The following is a 23656-nucleotide window of genomic DNA, read 5'->3' as shown; positions in this document are numbered from 1 at the left end:
GGGGGAGAAGGGAGGTGAAGATTAAAGTCGCCGAGTACCGTTAGAGGAGAGGGAGAGATGAGAGAGAGGAGGTGATCGAGGTCATCGTAGAAGGAAGAAAGAGGGCCAGGGGGCCGATATATGATTAGAAAGGAGATGGGGTGAGGAGAGGAAAAGGATTTGTAGAGAAATTCGAAGGAAGGGAAAGAAGGAAAAGATGAGGAGGTAGAGGAAAGGTATTTGGGGTGGAAGAGGAGGCCAATACCTCCGCCACGCCAGTAGCGCGAGAGATATGAGAGAAGGAGGAAGAAGAGGTGGTAAGGGAAGCGGGGACAGTAGTGTTGTGGGGAGGGATACAGGTTTCAGTTAGACATAGGAAATGAAGGTTGAGACTAAACAACATGTCTAAAACTGCTGCGGTCTTATTGCAGAGGGATCTGGCGTTCCAGAGAGCAATGTTCTTAAGTTATGCAAGGTCAAGCACAAAGGAGAAGCCTTGGCTGATGAGATGGTACACTAATTGGGCAAGTGGGCATTAGTCTGACATTCTCTGCACCTGGGTTTAATTTTGCTTACGTGCTGCTAACGAGCCGAGTGTCCAAGGTTGGGAGAAAACGCCAACCAATCAGAGGGCCTATGCAATGGTGAGCATACATTGTTGCAGGCTCCAATCCGCTGTTGTTATGATGCTATAATCTGTATTATACGTAGCTAGAGGGGTGTTCAAGGCATGTCAACTAGATTTGGGGCAACCAATTATGCTAACACTTTAAGTCTCAATAATAGATATGTTCCATTAACTAATCCCTCCATCCGATAAGCATTATTTGCCATGTAGGAGGGCGTTACAGATGACGCACATCGAGGTATAAAGCCTTTGTGCGACTGAAACTTAGTTGAGTGTGTGAGCTGCAATCAAATAAAAGTTTCACATATATCACCTAGTGTTCGGACTCCACAAAAGGTACCAATTTTGGCCTGAAAAACGAGCATTCTTCCAGTGTAATTGAAGGGTTCTGCCATAAAGAAGTCTTAGAGAACAGGAACAGATCACAACCCCATATTTTAAATGGCTTCTTCCAGTAACTCCTTAGACTATATAAAGCAATTCCTCTCCTTTCTCTATGTTCACAGTAGTCACCAGGGCCTGTATATGATTTTCCTCAGGCACCAGGTGAGGCACAGGCCATCTAGCATATGCCGCTGGCATGCTGCAGTTATCATCAAAACTTTTATCAGCCGTCAACTAGCAGCAACTAAAAAAGTAAGTGCGGCACGCGTGGGGAGTAGCGCAATCACTACTCCAGAAAGCCCTGTCACTCCACAATACCTTACCTAAGAACATACCTTGCCAGGCGACCATGGATCACTGCGCCGCCTGCAACTGCGACGCCGAAAATGCCGATGGCAGTTACGGAGTGGCGCAGTGATCATATGGATCACTGTGCCCGCTTCCCCTGGCCTGCATTACCCCTCCCAAGCCCCCACCCCACTTACCTTTAGGGGGGCACACGTCAGCGTGTGCTGCCCGCACTCTGTGATCCCTGCGGTGTCAGCTCTTCCCACTAACACGGGTTGGAGCAACAACAGGGGCCACCCCCAGATACAATCAATACCAAGGTTCAAGAGGCCAGGAGAGGTTCTGCTCCTGAAGCACCCAGTTATTGAAGATGGCCACCACCGTCTAATTTGAAGCCCAAGGATCCCAAGCACATGGTAGATATCGCCAGATCCTTGGAATACAGTTAAAGTTCGACGGTTGCAGAGGTAGGTTTAGACATCTAGACCTTTCTGCTGCATTAGACACCTTCGTCCTTCAAACTCTTTGCCTCCTTGGCTTCAAAGGCACTGCAATCCACTGGGTATCCGATCCCCTTCACCTCGTGGGACTCCAGCACCTCCTCCCGGGCACCTTTTACAGTGGGTGTTCCTCAAAGATCAGTCCTAGGCCATCTTCCCTTCACCCTATATACAACCTACATCAGCAAAACTAATTTCCGCCTTTGGCCTTAATATGTTTGCTGATAATACTCAAATCTGTGTACCCTTTCCTATGTTCGCCATTGCAAACCCTGAGCACATAACCAACTGCCTGACCATCATCCACCAGTTAATGGCTCTATGATGCATCACGCACAAACCCCAAACAGAAGTAATCTTTCTCCCTGTCTCCTCTGCCACCCCCCCCCGAACCCGTCACCCATGACTGGCAACCTTGGAGTTAATTTCGACAGCGACATTAAACTCTTCTTGATCAGCAATGCTGACACAGCCAGACTCAACCTAGCCAGACTCAACCTTCTAAACATTAGACAAATCTGGATACACCTGGGACTAAATATATATATATATATATATATATATATATATATTAGTGCATAGCCCCAAAAAAAGGGAGTCTAGTCGAACCTGCATCTAGGCTCAGATTGAAATTAAATGAGTCGACACAGACTGTTTGCTTGAGAAAAAAAAAAAAAACTTGAATTATCTAAACAGGTAGGTTTTTAATTGGTTCATAAAGGCGGCTAAGAAGTTAATTTGCTGCAGCTGAAAAGAAAGAATTCCAAGCACGAGGAACCACTTAGGAAAAACTTCTATCTCCCCAAGTAGTGGTTATCAATGGGGGAACTACCAATAGACCTTTTCCCATGGAACGCAGTGTACATGTGGGACAATGAATAGCTATCCTAGAGCCCAAATATTTGGGGGCAAGGCCATGGATGCACTTAAAGACAAGGCAAAGGATTTTAAGTTGAATTCGCTGCTGTACTGGGAGCCAATGGAGATCCCTTTTGAAGTTCGAAATCAGTGTTTTCTTGATATTGAAAAAAAAATATCAGTTGCACCACTGAGTTTTGAGTGACCTTAAGATGCCAAAGCTGGTATTTAGGAATGCCAGATAACAGAACATTAAATAGTCTCATTTGGAATTTGTGAGGCTTCCCACCAAAACTGGGAGATGCTTGTCTGAAATCAGAGGTAGTAGAGATTTGATAATTTGGTTAACTTGGGGGTTACAACTCAGTCTGGACTGCCATATGCATATTCAGCCCAGGCCTTTTACTGTCACAGTATATTTTATATCAGTTCCAAACAGAGACAGACAGGGAATCATGGACATCAGATTCGCTGTTTTCTTTTAGGACCAAAGACAATAATCTGTGTCTTGGAGGGATTCAAACCATCCAAGATTTAATCTTTTCAGCACACTTTAGAACGTCACTAAGCGTCACTGCCTCCCTAAATTGACTTAACCGAACATATCTGTGCATCATTTGCATATGAATGATCAAAGATTAAGCAGTGGACGAATATATATATATATGTTGAATAATAGTGGGGACAAAGATGACCCCTGCGGCACTGCAGGAATTACTGGCAGTGCATCAGACAAACATGAAACTGTTTCAACCTGTTGAGGTCAGTCAGTTAGGAATTAGATAAACCATTGAATAGCTGCATCCAAAACATGCGCCAATGGCGATAGTCTGCTTTTAAGAATTCCAAAATCAACTGTGTCGAAGGCATCCGACAAGTCAGGCATGATGATGTCACCATTGTCGGCAGTCTCAAGAAGATCATACCAGAGGACAGCAAAGCTGTCTTGGTACCGTGACCATGTCTGAACACAGACTGATGACAATCTAAAATATTAGTTCAGCTGGGAAACAACCTTGAGTTAGAGAGGCGTTCACCAAAAGTTGAGCAGGTTTACTGAGAGCATGTGCATGCTTCTTGGCCAATTAGGCCAGGATGGGGTCATAGATAAAGTTTGTGGGTTTGAGATCGGAGATCAATTTCTCCATGCTTTCAGCAGTAACCATAGAAAAAGGAAACTTGAACATATTAACTTGCTGATCACAAAGTATTCTCAGTAATTGCCTCTCTATGGGACATCACTGCCTGAAATTCGATATAAGACCTAATTAACTATTTTTTCTGAGAAGAAAATATTAAAATCATTAGCCGTCTTCTGAGATGCTGGCATCTAACATTTGTACAAGTGGGTTCAGAGACATTTTTGATGGCCCTAAACAAGGCTTTTGGTATATTATCCACAGCATTGATCTGTTTTTGAAAACTTAAGGATTTTGGTCTACCCCTCAACAAAGTCCTCACCTTTGCGACACAGATCCTCTTCAACTTTTGCAGCTCCTCACTCACCTCTAACTACTGTCCCCATGCTGGATGATTCCCCAGGCAAAAATCAGAGTCTTAAAATTCATGCTACTAGTCTATACATCCATCCAGGACCTTGCACCCCCATTACCTCACTCACTGCTCCTCATCCCAGGAGGATTCCATAAACAAGAACAGCTGCAGAGGTGCAACCCAGGAAGTCTCCTTTTCATCAGCAAGAAAAAAACAACAATGTGTGTTCCAGCAGAGGCACCCACTTCTGTTCCAGTTGCAAAGAATGATCTAAGAATTTTGCAGGGTATACAGAGGGCTGCAGTGTAGGTGGACACAGCTGTTTGCGTCAGATCTGAAGGAAGAAGAGCCTCAAACAAGATTCCCCTGGACAGAGGCAGAGCTTTGTGTAAAGGATTATTTGGACATGTGGGGTGCGCCCGCACACAAACACAATCACCATTCATGCACATTTCAATGTTTGGATGACCGTCCAAACAAGTTCAGAATTGGCCAGACTAAACTTCACTTCACGAATACACATGTAATCCCACACCCTTTTTGGGAGCTTTCTGTGAGGTTTGACAATAAAGTGGCATACGGCCCAGGAACCTTCATTTAAGGGTGGGTCCCTCAGCCTGTGTGCCAGACGAGCGACCCTTCAAAAACAAACGTGTGGAGAGATATAAGATAAAGGAGGCACGAGCAGAGTGCGCTTATGACAGATGGAAGGAGGGTAGATCAGGTGTTCCGCCCCGTGCCCCAGCCAAAATAATACCTAGTTGATCTTACAATCAATGCTGCCGCCCGGGACCAGCTCTACTATGCAATGTCCCATTGCCAGGAGGGGCGCTGCACACTCCAGTCATTGATGAGGCCCAAGTGAGGAGGGGTACCGCACTGTAATCACCACTATCATCCCAACTGCTCATTAGGCAGTGCTCCCTGCCAGGAAGGGAAGCGCCTTGTGAAAGTGCTGGGCCTGCCTCTCCATGCATTCCCCAAGCAACTCAGGGCATCACATGACCTGGGAAAACAGACTGCACCTGCCCTACCACATGTGGTCTATGCTCTGTGGGCCCCACTGCTACATGTGGCTAAGGGGAATTCGACACAAAAGAAGCAGCACCTCTACTGCCACATGGAATTTCCAGGTAGCCTTGGCGAGGCTGCCTCACAAGTAAAGAGCCAATATAAAGTCCACTTTATAAACCAACTATTTAAGAAAATGTTCACATGTTTAAATATTTTCAATGCTACTATTTAGGTGGGGATAGTTTTAAGCATAAGATTTAGTTAGGTGTTTAGCAGTTTTTGTTTTTTATTACGCACACAGATTAGTGTGCCAATATAACATCTTGCCACTTAATGCAGCGATCCAGTTGTGCACCCGCACTTGTGTCACCTTCTTTATATTGTAAAGTGTTCTAACTTGTTTACTTCTTGTGGGATGGGTCATTCCCTCATTTACCACCTTTCCTTTTTAACCCTTTTCCAGCGTGGCATACCCGGGGCAATGTCTGATCTCAGGGTAAGAGTGAGAACCACCTGGGACAGAAAAAAAGGTGTCAAGTAGAGACCTAGATGACTTGAAGTGTTCGCATTGCGTGCCTAATCCCGTCTCGCTGCGTGCACTTCATGCAATTCCTACTGTTCTACTGTTTCACGCGTGCACACACAAATATAGACTGAGGTGTCTTGTAGGCCATTATCCACTCCAAACTGAATACAATTCACACAAACAAGCCAGAAGATAAAATCTAAAAAGAACTCCCGTAAACAAAATCGGTAGATCAGGGAGCAAGTGGCTATCAATGTGGTTAAATGAATACACAGCCATTCGGCAAAATAAAAGTAGTACTCGCTGCTACCAAACCTGCGACCCTAAACACACTTTTTTGTGTGGAGACTCACCCAGGGATAAAATATGGCACTTCTGCAGTTCCTCTGTGCTGGCAGCCATATGGGCAACTTAGGTTAAAACTCTAAAACACAGTTAAAGCGTTCACTAGAAATCTACCTGTCAGCAAATAAGATGTTGGGACCCTAAAAAGCCAGGTAATGGTCAAAAGGACTATGAGAGTCACCAAAAAGAGACCAACATGGAATTTATGACATCTCTACATTGGTACTTTGACGTCCTTGGAGCAGTCTCACAGTCCCAATTGGACAAATACTGCTGCGGCATCTGCAACAGCGGAGACATGCTAGCCTGCAGACATTACACCCTACTTCCCCCCTTCTATAGCTATTATAAGCCCCCCCCACCCCCCTCCTCTCCCCTCCCCTCCTGCGCCTCCATGAGTAATGCTGGTGAAAAGGCTGCCAGTACTGGGGCACAAGCAAGCACTTAACAATGGCCTCTTCCCAATACCTCCTGGCCTCTTAACCACACAGTATATTGGGGCATCTCTCCCTACAGATTCTCTCACCTTAGAAACCATTGGCACTGCTGTAAAGGATTTTGTTTCAGGTGATACAAACATGGTCCCAGTCCCGGTTGGCAGTATTAGGCCGCAAAGGTTTCTTCCCACCATTGTTGGTTCAAACTTTTCAAAGCTGTACACAAACTTCTCTCTTTCACTGGAAAAGGTAACCTGCCCATCCATTTTGTAGTGCCCCGCCATTAGGTCTTGCGCCCTAGGGCCACAACTCGGCCTCTGAATTGGACAGAGCACCCAGCATAATGTCCCCCTGTGTAGTGACTGAACATTCAAATTCCCTGCACAGCCCACACAATGCAGAGCTGTCACCAGGCATTTAAGTGGGCCAAGGCTAGCTGGGGCAGAGCCCAGGCAGTCTCTGAAAATTGTGTCTGAGGTGGGCCATGCTGGGGCTCCCTATAATCCCCTGGTAACCGGAGCACAAGGCTTTTTTCCTAAAGCCTGAAGCTCTCGAGTACAAGCGATAGCATCGGGTTTAAGAAAAAAAGCCCTGCCTTTTCCTCTTGCATTGTGTCGTAGACCCCCACAAGACACCCATTTAACTAGAGACGTGGGGATCATCACTATCACACCCCAGGTGAGAGGATGATGATCGCTGCAAATGGGTACCTGGCAAGGGGTCGGCATCGCAATTAAGAGCAAACTCTTACCTGATCTGAATGCGGTTTGTTAAGCCACAACTCTTTTGCAAGATAGAGCTGGGGCCCTTACGGGGGCATGGCCGCAAAGGGGCATGGCCTAGCCGGCCGCACTCGGGTGAGGTAAGGGTTGCCTCTTAATTGCAGAGTCAAGCCTCCGCCACGATTCGACCCTTTTCGGCCACGCCACCGTAAGAACCCCGGCAAGATCTTGTATGCCACTTAAAGCACTGCCCATCACACAGCTAGCAACAAATAACTGCAATGTTAAATCCGGCTGAGACACAAACTCACCCCCCACCCCCAGTCAGCATGCAGCTCAATGGACCCAAAGGATATCTGCAGGGCATTCGTATCTTCCGGGTAGAAATCCAACATTTTCGCAAAGTCTTCATTCTTTCTGCTACCTAGAGGAAAAAAACAAGGTGGGTAAATGGATAGGTACTCTGTTTTACAATCCCAAACCTGATATTAGACAGTTGCATGGTCCATACGTATGTAAGACAGTATTTCACTTTTCATAAACTAATTCAGTTTAAAAAGAGTGGCAAACAGTGTTTCCGCTACACAACAGTAGTGCCAGAACTACTGTTCAACACTGCAGGGTTAGTATAGCTCAGTGGCAACACGCTTGTTTGTTTGTTTATTTGGTATAGCGCAAGCCAAAACCCTCGGGTAGCTGGGCGCGAACAGTACAAGGATACTTAAGAGGTTTAGTTACAGAGCATACAAGATACATAGGAGACTTGGTTACATCGTTAGGTAGGTACATACAATGTGTAAAAGCAGTTATAAACAGTAATAGCTAGAATACAACCATAAGATTAGCAGTGACCAAGTTTCCCAATAGAGAAACCAAGATACAGGCAGCGGGATGACAGAGATTCAACGGTTGGCCAGCATAACAATCCTTAGGAGGTAATTCAAGAGAGGGTAGAGCAGGGGTAGGAGAGGTTGAAGGGGGGTAGCAGGTCAGAGGGGCGGTCAGGTTAAGTGTCATTAGACCGTAGCCAAGTGAGGAGTTTCCGTCGGAATGTGGAGTAAGGTTGGTCAATTCTGAGAACTAGAGGGAGTGCATTCCAGGACTGAGCAGCTAGAACCGGGAAGCTAGAGCCGCCGGCTGTAATCCGTTTGTATCTAGGAACTTCTAGAGTGAAGGGCGCAAGATATTCTCTTGGGCCGGTCAGATGTTCTCTTGCTTACTCTTTCTATAAGGTAGGGAGGCGCTATGTTATTAAGGCATTTGGATGTGAGACAGAGGGTTTTGAGGGATATTCTGTCCTTAATTTTAAGCCAATGGGCATTTCTTCTGAATGCAGAGATATGCTCTCTGTTCGTGATGTTTAATGCTGCTGTGAGGGCATTATTTGGAGTCTTTGCAGTTTATCAATAATGTACTTATTAGATCCTGCATATAGAGCATTGCAATAATCCAGTCTGGATGGAATGAGTGCATTGGCTAGTGTGATGCAACTCGTCTCAGAAAGGAATGGTCTACAGACTCGGATCAGTTTACACGTATAAGCTGAAGAAGCTAGAGAGTTCATTTTCTTCTTGAAGATGAGTGCCGAGTCAAGGTAGAAGCCAAGAGTTTTAAACAGCAGGCATCACTTTGATTACATTGTCATTGATGTTGAATGATGCGTAGCTAGGGTTATGTTTTTTTATGGCCGTCTCTGAGCCTAGGATCAGTAACTCAGTATCATCATTCAGGCAGAGGCCGTGGGATGCCATCCATACCTGAATGAGGTGATATCCTATTTACTAAGGCCGAGTTCTCCAGGAAGTTACCCGAAAGGGGGATGAGGATTTGAGAGTCATCAGCGTAATTAGTGTAGGTGACACCCAATCTATCCAACTTGTCAAACAAGGGCTTAGTAAAAATATTGTACATGGTAGGAGATACACATGATCCTTGAGCAACGCCGCAAGAGACTTGTATGGGGTCAGTAGCTGCTAGAGGGGAGAAGACTCTCATTGTCCGATTCGCAAGGAAGGATTGTACCCAGGTTATGGCATCACTTGAGAAATGGGCAGCTGACCTAAGATGATTGCATAAGACTGCATGATCTACTAGGTCAAAGGCTGCCGATAGGTCAAGGAGGAGCAGCATAGCTGGTTTACCATGGTCCTTCATCTCGTCGATTTGGGTCTTTAGGTCGATCAAGGCTGTTTCTGTGCCATGAAGGGGGCAGAAGCCAGACTGACATGAGCCTAGTAAGTTATTTGTTTCTAGGTAGTCCTCAATTTGTAGGTAGGGTACTCGGTCGATAATTTTAAGTAGGAAGGGGACTGTGGTAATCGGTCTATAGTTAGTAGGGGTGGATGGGTCTAAGGTTTGTTTTTTGAGCAAGGGTAGCACCCAGGATTGTTTAAAGGTCGTCAGGCACAAGATTTGACTAAAGGAAGCATTTATGAGCTTCGAGATGAAAAGGGGCTATGTCTCTAGCTGCATCCTTTGTAATTTGGGCTGGACAGTTGTCTCCTTTGCAATTGGAAGGTTTGAGTGAACGTATAATTTTTTCTGTCTCGACAATGGATATTTTTTTAAAGGTGAACGGTGGTGGGGAGTTATTGTGCGAGTTCAGAGGTGGTTGTTGCGGGGGTGAAGATTCAGCCTCTAGGAGCAAGGAAGCTTCCTTTTTAGCAATTTTTATTTGGAGAGAGCTAATTTTGTCAGAAAGGGCATTTTGAATGGTAGTACACCAAGGCTCATCTTTGGAAATATCAACCTGCGGTATGGGTGATTCCATTTCGCGGAGGATAGAGAATAATTCCCTGGTATCTGATTTGGCCTTGGAAAGTCTATCGTTGAAAGTGTTCTTTTTAGTACTGATTTCCTTTTTGAACAGTTTGGAAAGATTAGATAGCTTAATTTTATTCTCCTCAGTAGGTGAATGGCGCCAGATTGATTGCAATTTTCTTTTTTGAATACTTAGTTCTTTCAATTATTCAGGTGAGAAATCTGTCTACATTTGCGAGTTTTAAGCGGCGGGGCGATGGCGCCAAGTGCCTTCATCATAGCATTGTTGAAAACTTCCACAAGTAGGGTAGGGTCCGTATTCTTAACTGGCTTGTCAAGATCAGGGAGAAGATGTGGTAGAAGATTTTCCACAGTAATGTCTTTTTTCCTCCTTGTAGGGAGTGGCGGTACCATGACTATGGGTTTAGGACGGATGAGGTCAAGTGAGGCAGAGAAGGTGAGTAAGTGGTGGTCGGTCCGTCCATGCTTGTGGGGTTATATTAGTAACGCTAATGTTGCAATTGAGGTCGGCAACCCAATCTAGGGTTCTTCCTTTAGCATGTGTTGGGCGTAGAGACTTTTTGAGTCAGCCCGTAATCCTTCAGTAAAGAGGTGACAGATAGGGCATATTTATCATTGTTGTCGTTGAAACCCAGATTAAAATCTCCCAGCAGCAGAATTTGCACATTGTCTTTGGTATTATTGGTCAGGATGCCATTTAAAATCATCCTCAATGGAACCCAACGGTCCAGGTGGTCTACAGATTGCATAGATAGTTAGGGTGCGGTTATTAGAGAGGTGAAGTTTAGCTGTGAGAGTTTCACGAACGATGGGGTAGTAGTGAGTCTGATAGAAAGGTTGGATTTGTGGACGATAGCTATACCGCCGCCTTTGGTGTTGGGTCTGTCAACTCTTAATAGTTGGTAGCCCTCTGGTACTGCTAGCATAATGGCAGGTCCTGCGGCCTCGTGGAGCCAGGCCTCGGTGATGACCAGCAGGTCTAAATTTTCATTAGTTAGGGTGTCCGCGATATCAGCAGCATCGGCCACCATAGATCTGGCATTGATGAGTGACCCTGATAGTTGTAGAAAGCTTGCGAGTTTAGTAATGGGAGGTTGTTTGGTTTTAGTTTGGACAGCTCTGTGGGTGTTTATTTGAGTTGTAGCCAAGGGGACAGAAGATCGGTGACTATGGTTATGGTAATGTGTACGTTTATTAGCTAATCCAGTAGGTTGGGCAGATTTACAGGCGAAGCCTCTAGTGGAATAGTTTGTTGAGGGTTCATGGAAGCGGGATAGTCTAGATCTCAGTCTCAAATTTCTATACTTAGGTGGGTAAGAGGTCAGCGGCCATAGTGGCAGCTAGTATCAGATATATTATCTGAGATCTTGTAATTATCCTCATGATCAACGGAAGAAGAAAGGAGGTTATAAACTTAGACTGTGGCATAGTTAGGCATAATCCGATGCAAGACTCAACTGTTAGGCAGATGTGGGCTAAATGCTGTGTTCAAATTGTACGGCCGATATGGGCTAGTACGGCATCAAAATGGCAGGCAGGCAAATACTTGTCTTGGAAGCAAGATGCAGAGCAACACAGGTTCGAATAGAATACTGGGTCTGCGCTTAAAGCCTCTTCGGTATTGAGGTGTGTTATAAAAAAAAAAACACAATTATAATTCCCAACTAACGGGATTGCTTTAGCAAACAAAAATGCCTACCGTTACTGATTCAACAGATCTGTTACATAGCACAACCAAAGGAAAACCTGCGCCAAATGTAGATGGTTTGCCCATCTGACAATGCATACAAGAAAAAAAGATTTTTTTTTTTTAAAAAACAAACACTACACAAGACAAAACCCCTTCCTTCACCACTAGAGGCAGTCACCAAGCCCGCTCACCCATGGCCATACCCATTATCATGCATCTCACTGGAAAAAGGGGAACTCTACAACACAACAGGTTGTACCATGTTTGTGTGCAAGGATCCCCATTACCTCCACATCCCTCTTCCTGGTTCCAGTACTTACCTCTGAGGCCCCGCCTCCATTCCAGGAACCCCTTTCCACTTTCTTTGTAGGTATAATACCTCCCACTAGTTAAAATTTCCTGTCCTGCATCCGGGTTCCTTCATTCTGGTGAGGGGCACCAGGGAGCTCAGTCTGGAGGGTCCCTTGGCTGTTCTTGTTCTATGGGGGCACGCTCCTGGTTTTGCCTGCAAGCTGGAGCTGCGTTTGTGCATTTGTGCACTGTCGGGCTTCGGTCCTTCGGTTTTCTACTCGGGTCCCCTGTGGGCCCTGAGGCCCACAAGGCTGAAGCAGGCCCACTGCACTGAAGCCGCATCCTGTGGGGAACCAACCACAGCTCTCCTGGAAGCCCCAGGGCCAGTTGGCAGATGAGGCTTCCAGGTGAGGTGTGGTGTGGTTGCTGCCCCACGGGACGCGGCTTCAGTGCGGTGGGCCTGCTCCAGCCTTTGTGGGCCCCGCAGCCTTGCTTTCCTGCTAGTTTCTCAGCGTTCCCGGGCGGGCAGTTGGGACCATGCCGCCCCCTGCTACTGATCTTTGTGCGCCTTGGATGTCCTCTGCTGTTGCGGTCCATTGTTCCTCTGTACCGGCTCCGGCTGCTGCTCCCAATTGGGTTCTGGCTTCGGTCGGCGGGCACCGGCCAGTTGGATGGTAGCAGAATACTAAATTTGTGCTCTGCAATCCGGTACCATGCTGCTCTTCAGGCCACTAATTTCGCACTTGCCCATGGCACTGCGGAACTGGTGACAGCCTACTGCCCATGATGATGATCCTCCTCCTCCCCCCCCCCCCCCCTGACGCCCTATGGGTCAAAATTTTGCTTGCTGCTCCTTGCTGTCATAGGAGCAGTTCCATGCTAGCTGTGTTTCAGGACTTGTCCTGGGTGGTTCCATGGGTTGGCTCCCTCCTGAGATGCCGTCCAGGGGTGTTCCTGCAAGGGTTTTTCTGGACTGCTGCAATGGCCACCTTCTGTGGCTTTGTGGGGTCCCGTGCGTCACCCCTGGGTTGGGTCTATCAGCTGGCGCTGATTGTTCATGGGGTTTATTTATTCATTTTTGCATTTATTAAGCACACAAAACCCAGAGGCATCAAGGCGATGTTACAGGAGCGTTGGAAAGAGTTCAGGTAAAAATAAAAAAAACTGGAGAAACAAGCAAGTAGAGTCTCCCAGTGTCAGACCTTAGCTGAAGAGACAGGTTTTCAAGGCTTTTCTGAACACCCAGTAAGATTGTTCCTCCCTCAGATGCGGCGGGAGAGCATTCCAATGATGGGCGGCTACAGTGGGGAAGCTGGCGTATGCACTTTTGGCTTGCTTCGATTTTGGGTGGGGGGGGGTGGTGTGTGCGTGTGTGTGTGTGTGAGCTTGCTTTAGTGTTAGTGTGGTGGTGGTGGTGTTGCGTTGTTGCTGCACTTTCTTTCTCTCTGTGTCTCATTGGGACCTCTCTCTGTTGTCTTGGCTTTGGTATACCTCAGAGGTAAGTACTGGGATGGGGAGGTAATGCTATGATTACTTACTGGTAATCTACATTATTCCTAGTCCTACTCTTCCTCGTCACAGTGCCGACGGCCCTCTCCCTCCCTGCGGGGAGAGGCCAATGCTCTAGCTTGGATATTAACTGGTGTTCATGGGTATGTGGGAGGTATTATACCTACGAAGAAAAGAAAGTGAAAAGGGGTTCCTGGAATGGAGGCGGGGCCTTAGAGAAGTACTGTGACGAGGAGGAGGAGGAGTAATGAAGATTACCAGCAAGTTATCATAGCATAACACACCTCATCACAACATACACGACAAACGCTCACTCTCTGATATTCGCCTCATGACATGCGTTAAATAAAGGACTATTTCATGTTGCACAATGATAATTATTGCCAGGTTATGCAACAATGAACACACGATGCTGCAGATAGGCCACTCTACTTGCTAAATGTAGAAAATTACAACTTGACATTGCAGTTATGCACAAATAACCTCACTAATAGGGTACAATACAGGGGGGTTGGGAGGAAGCCCATCAGCACATTTTTGACCCAAGGGTGAGAGAGGCAAAGTTGATTAAGAGGAAGGCAGTAAAGGCTCTTCTGTCCAACGACAAGGGGGCGGCTAGGAATCGGATTTTGACTACCTATAAATGAACCTTGAAGGCAATTAGAAGGAAACTCCATATTAGAACGAACCAAGAGCTCATTAGAACCATCATTGATGGAGATTCCTATTCCTCTAAATTTTGGTCACTACTGGGGGGTAAAACCAAAGGGCTTGAGGAGGGTATGATATGTCCTGCATCATCGCAAGTATGGGCCAGCTACTTGCAGGAAAAAAACGCCCTTGCCAACAAAATCTCAGGGCTCCAAACTAAAATTGAAAACAAACGGCAACAGCTCACTCACGACCCCTCCTCCAGACCCACCCATCCCCCACTCACCGCCTCCAGCTCAGGCTTCACCTTCAAAAAGGTTACCACACTTGAAGTACAAAAAATTATAGCATCCTTGAAACCCTCGAACTGCAAGGGGGATAGCTGCCCCGCACAGATAATCAAGGATGCTGCCAGGGATCTCTCCCCCTTCATCACCAAATTAATAAACTTGTCTTTTTCTAACAATATGGTCCCAAGTAATCTGAAACAATCCTGGGTCCTACCCTTGCTAAAAAAAACAGACCCTCGACCCAGAAATACCCACAAATTATAGACCGATTACCACTGTCCCATTTTTACTAAAGATCCTTGACAGAGTGGCCTATTTACAAATTCAGGATTACCTTGAAACTAACCGATTACTAGGTACTCGCCAATCTGGCTTTCGTCCCCAACATGGGACGGAAACGGCCCTTGTTGATCTCAAGAGCCAGATAGACGAAATCAAAGATGAAGGGAGGGCTGCTATCCTGCTTCTCCTCGACCTTTCCGCTGCCTTTGACCTGGTTGACCACAAAATCCTGTGCAACCACCTATCATCGGCAGCACACTTCTCCCACTCGGCGGTCACATGGATCCAATCCTTCCTGGACAATAGGACCATGCGAGTCTTCTCACCCATTGCAGCAGCCGACCCTATTCCCATTACCTGCGGTGTCCGACAAGGATCGTGTGTTTCACCCACCTTGTATAATATATTCACAAAGCCCCTATTCGATAAACTGGACCATCTGGGTGTCACCTACACTAACTACGCAGATGACACCCAGATACTCCTCACTTTATCAGGCAACCACAACACGGACGCCAACAGGATCGGTGAAGTCTTCTCCATCGTTCAGGCATGGATGGCCACACATGGCCTCTGCCTGAACGATGACAAAACCGAACTGCTCCTTGTCGGCTCACCCAACACTATCCGGAATCTCAGCCCGAGCTACTCTAGCTTCATCATTGACGGCAACACCATTCCCACTGCCAAAAGTGTAAAAACTCTTGGTTTCTATCTCGACACTAACACCAACCTCGCTAAACAAATTAACATGACCGCCTCAGCCACTGCTTACACTGGGAAACTAATCAGAGCCTGCAGACCTCCGATATCCCCCAACAATTGCCTTACTCTAGCCAGAGCACTTATACAATCCAAACTGGATTATTGCAACAGCCTGTATGTAGGTGCCAATAAAACGGTTGTTAATAAACTACAAGTTCTACAAAATAATGCACTCCGTGCCGCCCTTAATATTCCCAGAAGAGAACACATCTCAGCCACAAGAATCACATGCAAATGGCTCTCCATCCAACAAATAAATAGACCTAATAACTATCTGCCTCACCTACAAAGCTCTTAACCACCTGGCCCCACCTTATTTAACCGATAAATTCATCTTAAGACAGAATATTAGAACCACCAGATCCTCTAATACACTACAACTGACAGTGCCCAAATACTCCCTCAAAAGAGCCGGCGGATCCAGTTTCCCAGTTCTAGCTTCACAATTATGGAACACTATCCCATCGGACATCAAATCTACCCCTACATTTCAACCTTTCAGAACTAAGATCATCACCTGGTTACTTAACAATTAACTAGCACTGTATGTATGTATGTCACTAATTCTACTATAACTGCTGTCATAACCGATGTTGTAACTATACTTACATTGCACAATTGTACAAATGTTCCTACCTATTCCTGTAACTTGATGCTCAAGCGCCCATATACCTCTGGGTCAGGTGCGCTATACAAATAAATAAACAAACTAATTAAATGCAACACGTGAGCTTGGCTTCGACCACTGAAGGAATTATTGAACAATGTTTCTCTCACAGGAAAGGTTTCCGAGACATGGAGACAGCCTCTCATCATCCATATTTACAAACATGGCGACAAGGCTGATCCAAAAAACGACAGGCTACGATTGCTCTTTTGGATTCATTAAGTAAATTCTTTGCAGCCTTATTGCTGAAGGAACTAAGAGCAAAACCGGCCTCACTGCACTTGCGGACTCCCTACCAAGTAGGTTTTCGCTCAGGTATGGGAACATTGATAAACGCTTTTACCATGGCCCATTTACTGGCAGCTGTAAAAAGAGGTAGGTAGGAGCTGTCTACATGGCGTTTATAGACATGTGGAACGCATTTGACATTCTAAGTAGAGGTAGGCTGTGGGCTAAACTCCCTGCATAGAACATCCCTGTGCATTTGGTCCAGCTCTTGGCACTGCTCCACACAAACACGACACTGAGTGTAATGTAATGTATATGTGAAAAGTTTTTACTTTTTGTATTAACTATATCACAATAAATAATGAATTTTTAAAAAACTATGAAATGAAGTACGGCATTGACATAAGCACTGACCCAAGACTGCTGATGTTAATAAACTTTGCTGTTTTGTGGACACTTTGCCATTCCTATCTTTGTTGGAACTTATCTCCTACAGCCCGGAGAATAGCTCAGAGGCAACATGCTCGCCTTGGAAGCAAGACGACACGGAGCAACACAGGTTCGATAACCTCTGGGTATTACGCGCGGGTATTAAGCGCGTTATAAATAACCTATCATCCGACAGCCACCCAGCTCTCCTATCAAACCCTCCACCTGCCGCCAGACAACCAAACATCACAGAAATCAATAACACGCACAACTCCACACCCTTACCACCTCGCCTTATGCATTTGCAGAATATTTTTAATTTTTACAGTGCATCCCCCTCCCCTCCCGTACGACACGTATCCCTCTCACTCATCTATGGCCTCCACCCCTTGCCACCTGTAAAGCCAAAATACGGGCATGCCTGCGGTTACGACTTTGAAGGTAGCACTGTCTTGCCAGAAAATGCAGCAAGTACGCCAATGCATACCGTGCACAAAGAACACGTGCACGCAAACAGTGATAAAACAGGGCCTCCTTGCAACGATGATGTAAAAGCAACTAACTCACATCTTCTTTACTTGGAAGACCCAAAGCGCCAAGAAACTCTGCAAATGGCAACATCTGCTCTAAAGCAGTACCATTTAGAGCACCAATAAGAACACCTATTGGTCAAGCACTGAAATAAAGCGGTCTGTGGCGTGAGCTAGTACGTTGCAGATTCTAATAATTAGGATGCCCTTTGAATTACACTGACAACGAACGGCGAATGGAGGTAAGGCCTGCCAGGCACACCATGGCAACCCAATTAATGCCAGCAACAAGCCCTGCCTTTTATTCAGCTTTTTCTTTAGTGCATTTGTAGCGTGAGCCCAGAGTCTTCCAAAAGCGAATAGGAAAATATTGCGCTCTGTTAGAACACATTTTTAAAACCAAAGTTGTCACCGATGCTCCTAATACACAAGCAAAACAAAGACCAATCTTTAGATTACCGGGGAAGAGTGCCCTGAACCACACATACCATTATCTAACAGAGAAAGTGAGGGGGTTTCCATTACAGATATTGGCCAATCCTGGCTAGACTGCTAGTTCGTCTTTTCGGTTTCTGGTCAGCTGCAAACCAAGTACATATAAGCAAGATTAAGTAATAACTAAAAAGAAGCCAACGCCTGAACCACGTTGAAATCAAATAAAAGTTCGAGTTGGGCTAAATATGCATATAAGTTTATGGAAGCGTATCTTGGAACTACAGAGTGTTTCTCTGCCTGCGCTTTTATGTCGAAAAACGTCAAGTGGTTCCGGGAGAACCGCAAAGAATTAGAATGTAACGTGTGTGCATGCGTTTTTTTTGTTTGCAAGCCATGCCTTACCTTCCAGTTTGCATATGCGGCTCGTGAATCCCCCTTGGAACTGAATGCAGAGTTCAGATACCTGCACACTCGCTGGGAATTCGAGCAATATCCACTGAGAGGAGCCCTAGAATCAAAAATAAAAGACTTAGTACTTCAGCAAACTAGGATTCTAAATGATGAAAAGGTCGGGAACCCATCTGAGAGGACACCAACCATTTTAGTGTGGGCCATGAGGTGGCGCTAACGCCACATATAAGCAGAAAATGTTGAATTAGAGAGGAGCAAGACGTATTGGCGCGGCCGCTTTGGCGCGGGACGATTCGCAGTGACGGCTTTGGCGCAGGAGACAATTAGGCGCGCCCAGTTTGACGCGCGAACGTTTCTCCGCCGGGATCTTTGGCGCAACGGATAGCTGCAACTTAGTCCTCTAGATATATATATATATATTTTTAAAAAGCGCTCACTGTGTTGGCTCCGAGCGCCCCACTTTACTGTCTGCCTCCGTTCCCCCACCCGCTCCCTCTTCTGCTTTCCCCGTTCTTTGCCGCCCCTCGACCCGCCCACCCCCTCCCATTGGTCAGAGTGCGTTTGCCTCGAGTCTAACGACTCGCTGTGACCCACCGGCTCCATTTCCCACCTGGAAGCCGGTTAGTGTTAGCGAGAGCTTATTAAAAAAGTTTTGCGCCCTCTGTGTTGGCACCGAGCGCCCCACTTGACCGTCTGCCTCAGTTCCCCCACCCGCTCCCTCTTATAGCTTTCCCTGTGCTTTGGTGTCCCTCAACCCGCCCGCCCACCCACCTCCCATTAGCCATCCCGACTGATCTCAACGGGCCCTCCCAGGGCAGCCTTCTGCCCAGCAGCCCCTCTCGGCTAAGGACCCTGAGGCAAAGGACCGCTCCTACAAAGACAGCTCCTGACCGTATCCGCAGGAGAAGCAGGAAGCCAGCACCCACCAAAAAGTAAGCGTGGCAAGGGGAGGGAATGAAGCAATTACTTCTTGTCAGACAACTATTCCACTCAAACCAACAAGCCCTACTGTCGTAAATTTTTGTAGCTAGACTGTACTCCCTACAACATTGAGCATGCGTGATTTGAGCAGATTCTCACACCTAGATTGTCTGCACAAACCTCACAATCTCAGATAATGTTCCTAATAGCCTAATAACCTCATTGCGCCAAAGTTGAACTTCGAAAGTGTGCCTAATAGCGTAACTGTGCCTAAGCTGAATTTGAGCGTGTGCCTAATAGCGTAACCGTGGTCTAGTTCATTTTAGAAAGTGTGCCTAATAGCGTACCTGTGGTCAAGTTCATTTTAGAAAGTGTGCCTAAGAGCGTACCTGTGGTCTAGTTCCATTTAAAAAGTGTGCCTAATACTGTAACTGAGCCTAAGTTGAATCTAAAAGTGTGCCCAATAGCGTAACTGGGGTCAAGTTCAATTTAGAAAGTGTGCCTAATAAACCTCATGGTGCCAAAGTTGATCTTAGAAAGTGTGCCTAGTAGCGCAACTGTGGTCGAGTTCATTTTAGAAAGTGTGCCGAATAGCTTGCCTGTGGTCAAGTTCAATTTAGAAAGTGTGCGTGGTCGAGTTCATTTTAGAAAGCGTGCCTAAATAGCGTAGCTGTGGTCTAGTTCAACTTTGAAAGTGTGCCTAATTGTGTACCTATCATAGTTCAAACTTAGCCACGCCATGAATCCACCAGACCCACCAAGGTCCGCCCAAAGAGACCCGCTTGCGTCTGACTCCCTTCCCTCTCGTCCCACCACCTCCCTCCCCAAAACATCCCACCCTCCACCACATCCTCAGCCCACTCCCTATCCAATTCCCAAGACAGAGGAACCATCCCATCCCAATCCAGCCTACTCCCCTGTCATGATCTCTGCTTCCAAAAGGCCAGGACTTACCCAACTCCCTTGGAAGCAGACCCATAACCCAGGTTCCGAGTGCCAGCCAGTCCCAATTGGGACCTTTTGGACCCTGTCCTGGCGCCAATGCCCAGTCCCAGCGCTGCAAGCGCCGGGCTCATAATGCTTGGGTGGACTTACCTGCAGCAGACCATGCTGCTTACTTACCTGCCAGTTGAACCCCTGATCCTCTTCTGTTTGGGACTACTTTTCCTGTTGGGTGGGGCAGGAGCCACTCCCTAGGTTCAGAACACTGGAACTCTTCTGGAAAGCGGGAACTCTTTTCTTACCTAGGCGTGGCTGTGGAAGGAGACACCTAAGCACTACAGGAGGCTATTTAAACCACACCCGATGGATGAATCTTGCTTTGCGTTATTCTGCATCCTCTGCAGCAGAACGCTCATCGTGTCTTCTGCATCTGATCCTGGGCCTAAAGGAAAAAGGCTTACCATCCTGAATCCAGTCTTCAGCAACATCTATAAAGACAAGAAAGAACAGGTTAGCACTACGGTCTTCAGTGACAGCGCATCTCTTACCTGGTCCATCGGCTGTCATCAACGCCTCGCGCAGCATTCCTGCATCTGAAAGACAAAGGCTTACCTACTCTTCACGCGCTCCGGAGGTCATCGCACTGCATTCCGGCATCTGAAAGACAAAAGCTTACCAACTCTTCGCACGCTCCGGAGGCCTTCGGCGCTGCATCCCGCATCTGTAAGACAAAAGAAGGTGCGTTTAAATACATTGGGTAACGTTCAATACTCACGTGCCATTACTCCATCCACGCCGAACTCAGTGGGCATTCCGGCATCCTTCAGCAGCTCCGAACTGGTACCTGCAGAATAAAAGGACAGTTAGTGTGCATCGTGAAGCAAGCAACAAGCGCTTACTTACGCGCTTCCAGGCGCTTCTATTCCGCATACGGGTCCATCCTCAACTCACTTCAGCCAGTCAACCGCCATCGCCGGAACCCTGCAAAATAAGAGACAGCATTACAAAAGACTTTTAAAGACATTTGAAATATTCAGAACTCACCGTTCGTGAAGTAAACGACGGACAGCAGTCCTCTGAAGTCAAGAGGCCTGCGCTACCTATCCAGTGAAGAAACTGGTTACAGCACCCTGCCCCGAGGCAGATGGAGAGCTCGGCGTTCACTTACCTAAGGTGAGAGCGTTAACCTTTGGGGTTCTACAGGAGAGGAGAAAAGGAAAGAGATAGGGACACCCCAATAACCCCCGTTCATTAATCCCATATTTTCTATCTGCAGACATCTTACTCTTCGAGTCAGGCATACAGTGCACAGAGGTCCAGCCCAAAGAGCCAACCGGGTGGTGCACATCACTTTTGAAGATACGGTAGTCGCCCAGTCAAGACCGGCGCCTCTGCGAGAATCAGGTGAGCGTTACATCCCCCACCTCGCCCCCAACCCCTATCCAAACACCGAGCCAGAGGAGCCCGATGGCGAGCCAACCATCCCAAGACCCCTGCTCCTCCCATCCCCTACACCTACCCACCCGCTATCATGTCCGCACCCCACAGCACCCCCAACTAACGGCCCACCCAGCTTCCCAGGCACACCCAGCCCCGCTCATCATTCTCAGCCTTGGCCTCCACTCTGTGAAACTCACTTCCACCCCACATCCGACTCACCGAAGACCTCATGTCTTTCTGCAAATTACTGAAAACGTGGCTCTTCCCTTAAAAATTGACTCTTAGCACAAACAGTATAAACTACCACATTAAACAGGAACCCTGGGTTGCTGAACCAAAAATAACAATCCAGTATAGAGACCTGATCAAGAAAATGGAAAACTAAAACTGCTAGTGTAAATAAAACAGATAAACGGAGTAGAACGGATGCAGTGAACAAAACGGATGAAGCGGCCATGGAAAGGACGAAGCGGGCAGACAGAACGGAAGGAGTGGATGAGTGGATGAACCACCATATCACAATACCACTCTTACTTTCTCCTATACACCACCACTCAAATAAAACACAGCGATACTATGACACATTCGGTATAGCTGTTCTCATACTAACACCAGCCACATACCACTCATCATCCTAATTAAACACAGCAAGCTAAGCACACACAGCCAGTTTAAGTGTTCTCCTCAGGCCTAACGCAGCCAAAAATCAGTCGGCATCATATTACAATACACTCAGGCAAGGTATCAGCGTATGGGCAAGTACTACCATTATTGCAGTATTTGGCAGATGCCTACAAAAAAGCCAATACTATAAGCTTTGCCACTGCTTCATAAGCAACACTCTCTGGTGTCTCTCACTTTACCATAGGCACAAAAGCGCCATGCCAATTTATAGTGGAAGTAATTACCACGAGCAAGGCGCATGCCAGCCCTTCAGTATTGCGCAACTTAAGCTGCAGTTCTGTCATAGTTATCCATTTAAATAATCCTAACTGCACTTGCGGGAAGTGAGTCTCATTACAAACATACACACACTCGGAACATTTGAACATCTGAACAGCACATCATATTTGACAGGTGCAAGAAACGTGTGTTCTCTGTAAAATGCTCACGCAGACTCTGCTCCAGTCCCACAATTCTTTTCAAATGCAACACGTTAACATTACCTGCCAACGTGCTGCATTTGAAAATAATTATTATTTTGAATTTGGCGTGAGATAGTTTAGACGTGGCTGAAACGTACAAACGTCCCTCGCGCCAGAAAGGCTTCTGCGCCAAAATGGGCAAATCGGCCGTGCCGAATTGGCAGCGACAAAAAGGAGTGTACTGCATTAGAGTACAGATAGGGAGAAATGGCATATGAGGGAAGGAAATTTGGTGTTGGTCATTTGCCCACCCATCGACTGCCAATCGGCCATGCAAATCTCTATGGTCATCCCCATTTCCTGCCCATTCAAAACACCCATCCTCATGGCAACTCGTTGAGCTTGCTTTAACCAGATGGGGAGCAGGTGCGTGCAGATGGGGAGCAGGTGCAAGTGGATCTAGGTCACCTGGCCTAAGCTCCGGCCACCTGGTGCCTCCTTCGTTGCCACTCTTTCCCCCCACTTAGCAAGCACCGCCCACCTGGTGCCTTCCTGGTTGCCCCTCTTTTTCCCTACTCAAGGAGCCCTCCTGCTTCAGGTGCAAGTGGATCTAGGTCACCTGGCCCAAGCCCCGCCCACATGGTGCCTTCCAGGTTGCCGCTCTTCTTCCCTACTTAAGGAGCCCTCCAGCTTCTTTTCCTTTGCAGATGGGGAGCAGGTGCAAGTGGATCTAGGTAACCTGGCCTAAGCCCCAGCCACCTGGTGCCTTCCAGGTTTCCGCTCTTCTTTCCTACTTAAGGAGCCCTCCAGCTTCTTTTCCTTTGCAGATGGGCAGCAGGTGCAAGTTGATCTAGGTCACCTGGCCTAAGCACCACCCACCTTCTTAGCTCTGCCTCTTTCCTGCTCTCAAGGGTGTCTCTCACCCGGGCCTCCAAGGGCAGACAAAGAAAAGGGCAATTCCTGTTTGAACCTGTTCGGACCAAGAGGACCCAGGGACTGACCCCCTGCTCAGACAGAAGGTAAGCATGCACCAACATGTGTTTACTCCCTCTGTCGCCACAGGCCATCCCTACCCCATCTGTCCCCCACCCCCCGTGATGTTCCATTATGCCCCCCACCCTTCTCGCACACAGG

The 23656-nt window shown here is 47.0% G+C and overlaps 1 protein-coding gene across 1 annotated transcript in view; it reads right to left on the bottom strand.

The window, feature by feature from the left end:
* Positions 1 to 23656, bottom strand: part of NR2C2AP (nuclear receptor 2C2 associated protein) — a 52031-nt gene that overhangs the window by 11877 nt on the left and 16498 nt on the right. The window contains exons 3-4 of the mRNA XM_069649119.1: positions 18126 to 18231; positions 7532 to 7599 (exon numbers count right to left, since the gene is read on the bottom strand). Coding sequence (XP_069505220.1) covers positions 7532 to 7599; positions 18126 to 18231 — 174 coding nt within the window. The remainder of the gene's footprint in view (positions 1 to 7531; positions 7600 to 18125; positions 18232 to 23656) is intronic.

Source organism: Ambystoma mexicanum, chromosome 1p (assembly GCF_040938575.1).
Source record: "Ambystoma mexicanum isolate Mex_15411 chromosome 1p, UKY_AmexF1_1, whole genome shotgun sequence".
In the NCBI taxonomy this organism is placed as follows: domain Eukaryota; kingdom Metazoa; phylum Chordata; class Amphibia; order Caudata; family Ambystomatidae; genus Ambystoma; species Ambystoma mexicanum.
This window is presented reverse-complemented; position numbering and strand designations above follow the sequence as displayed.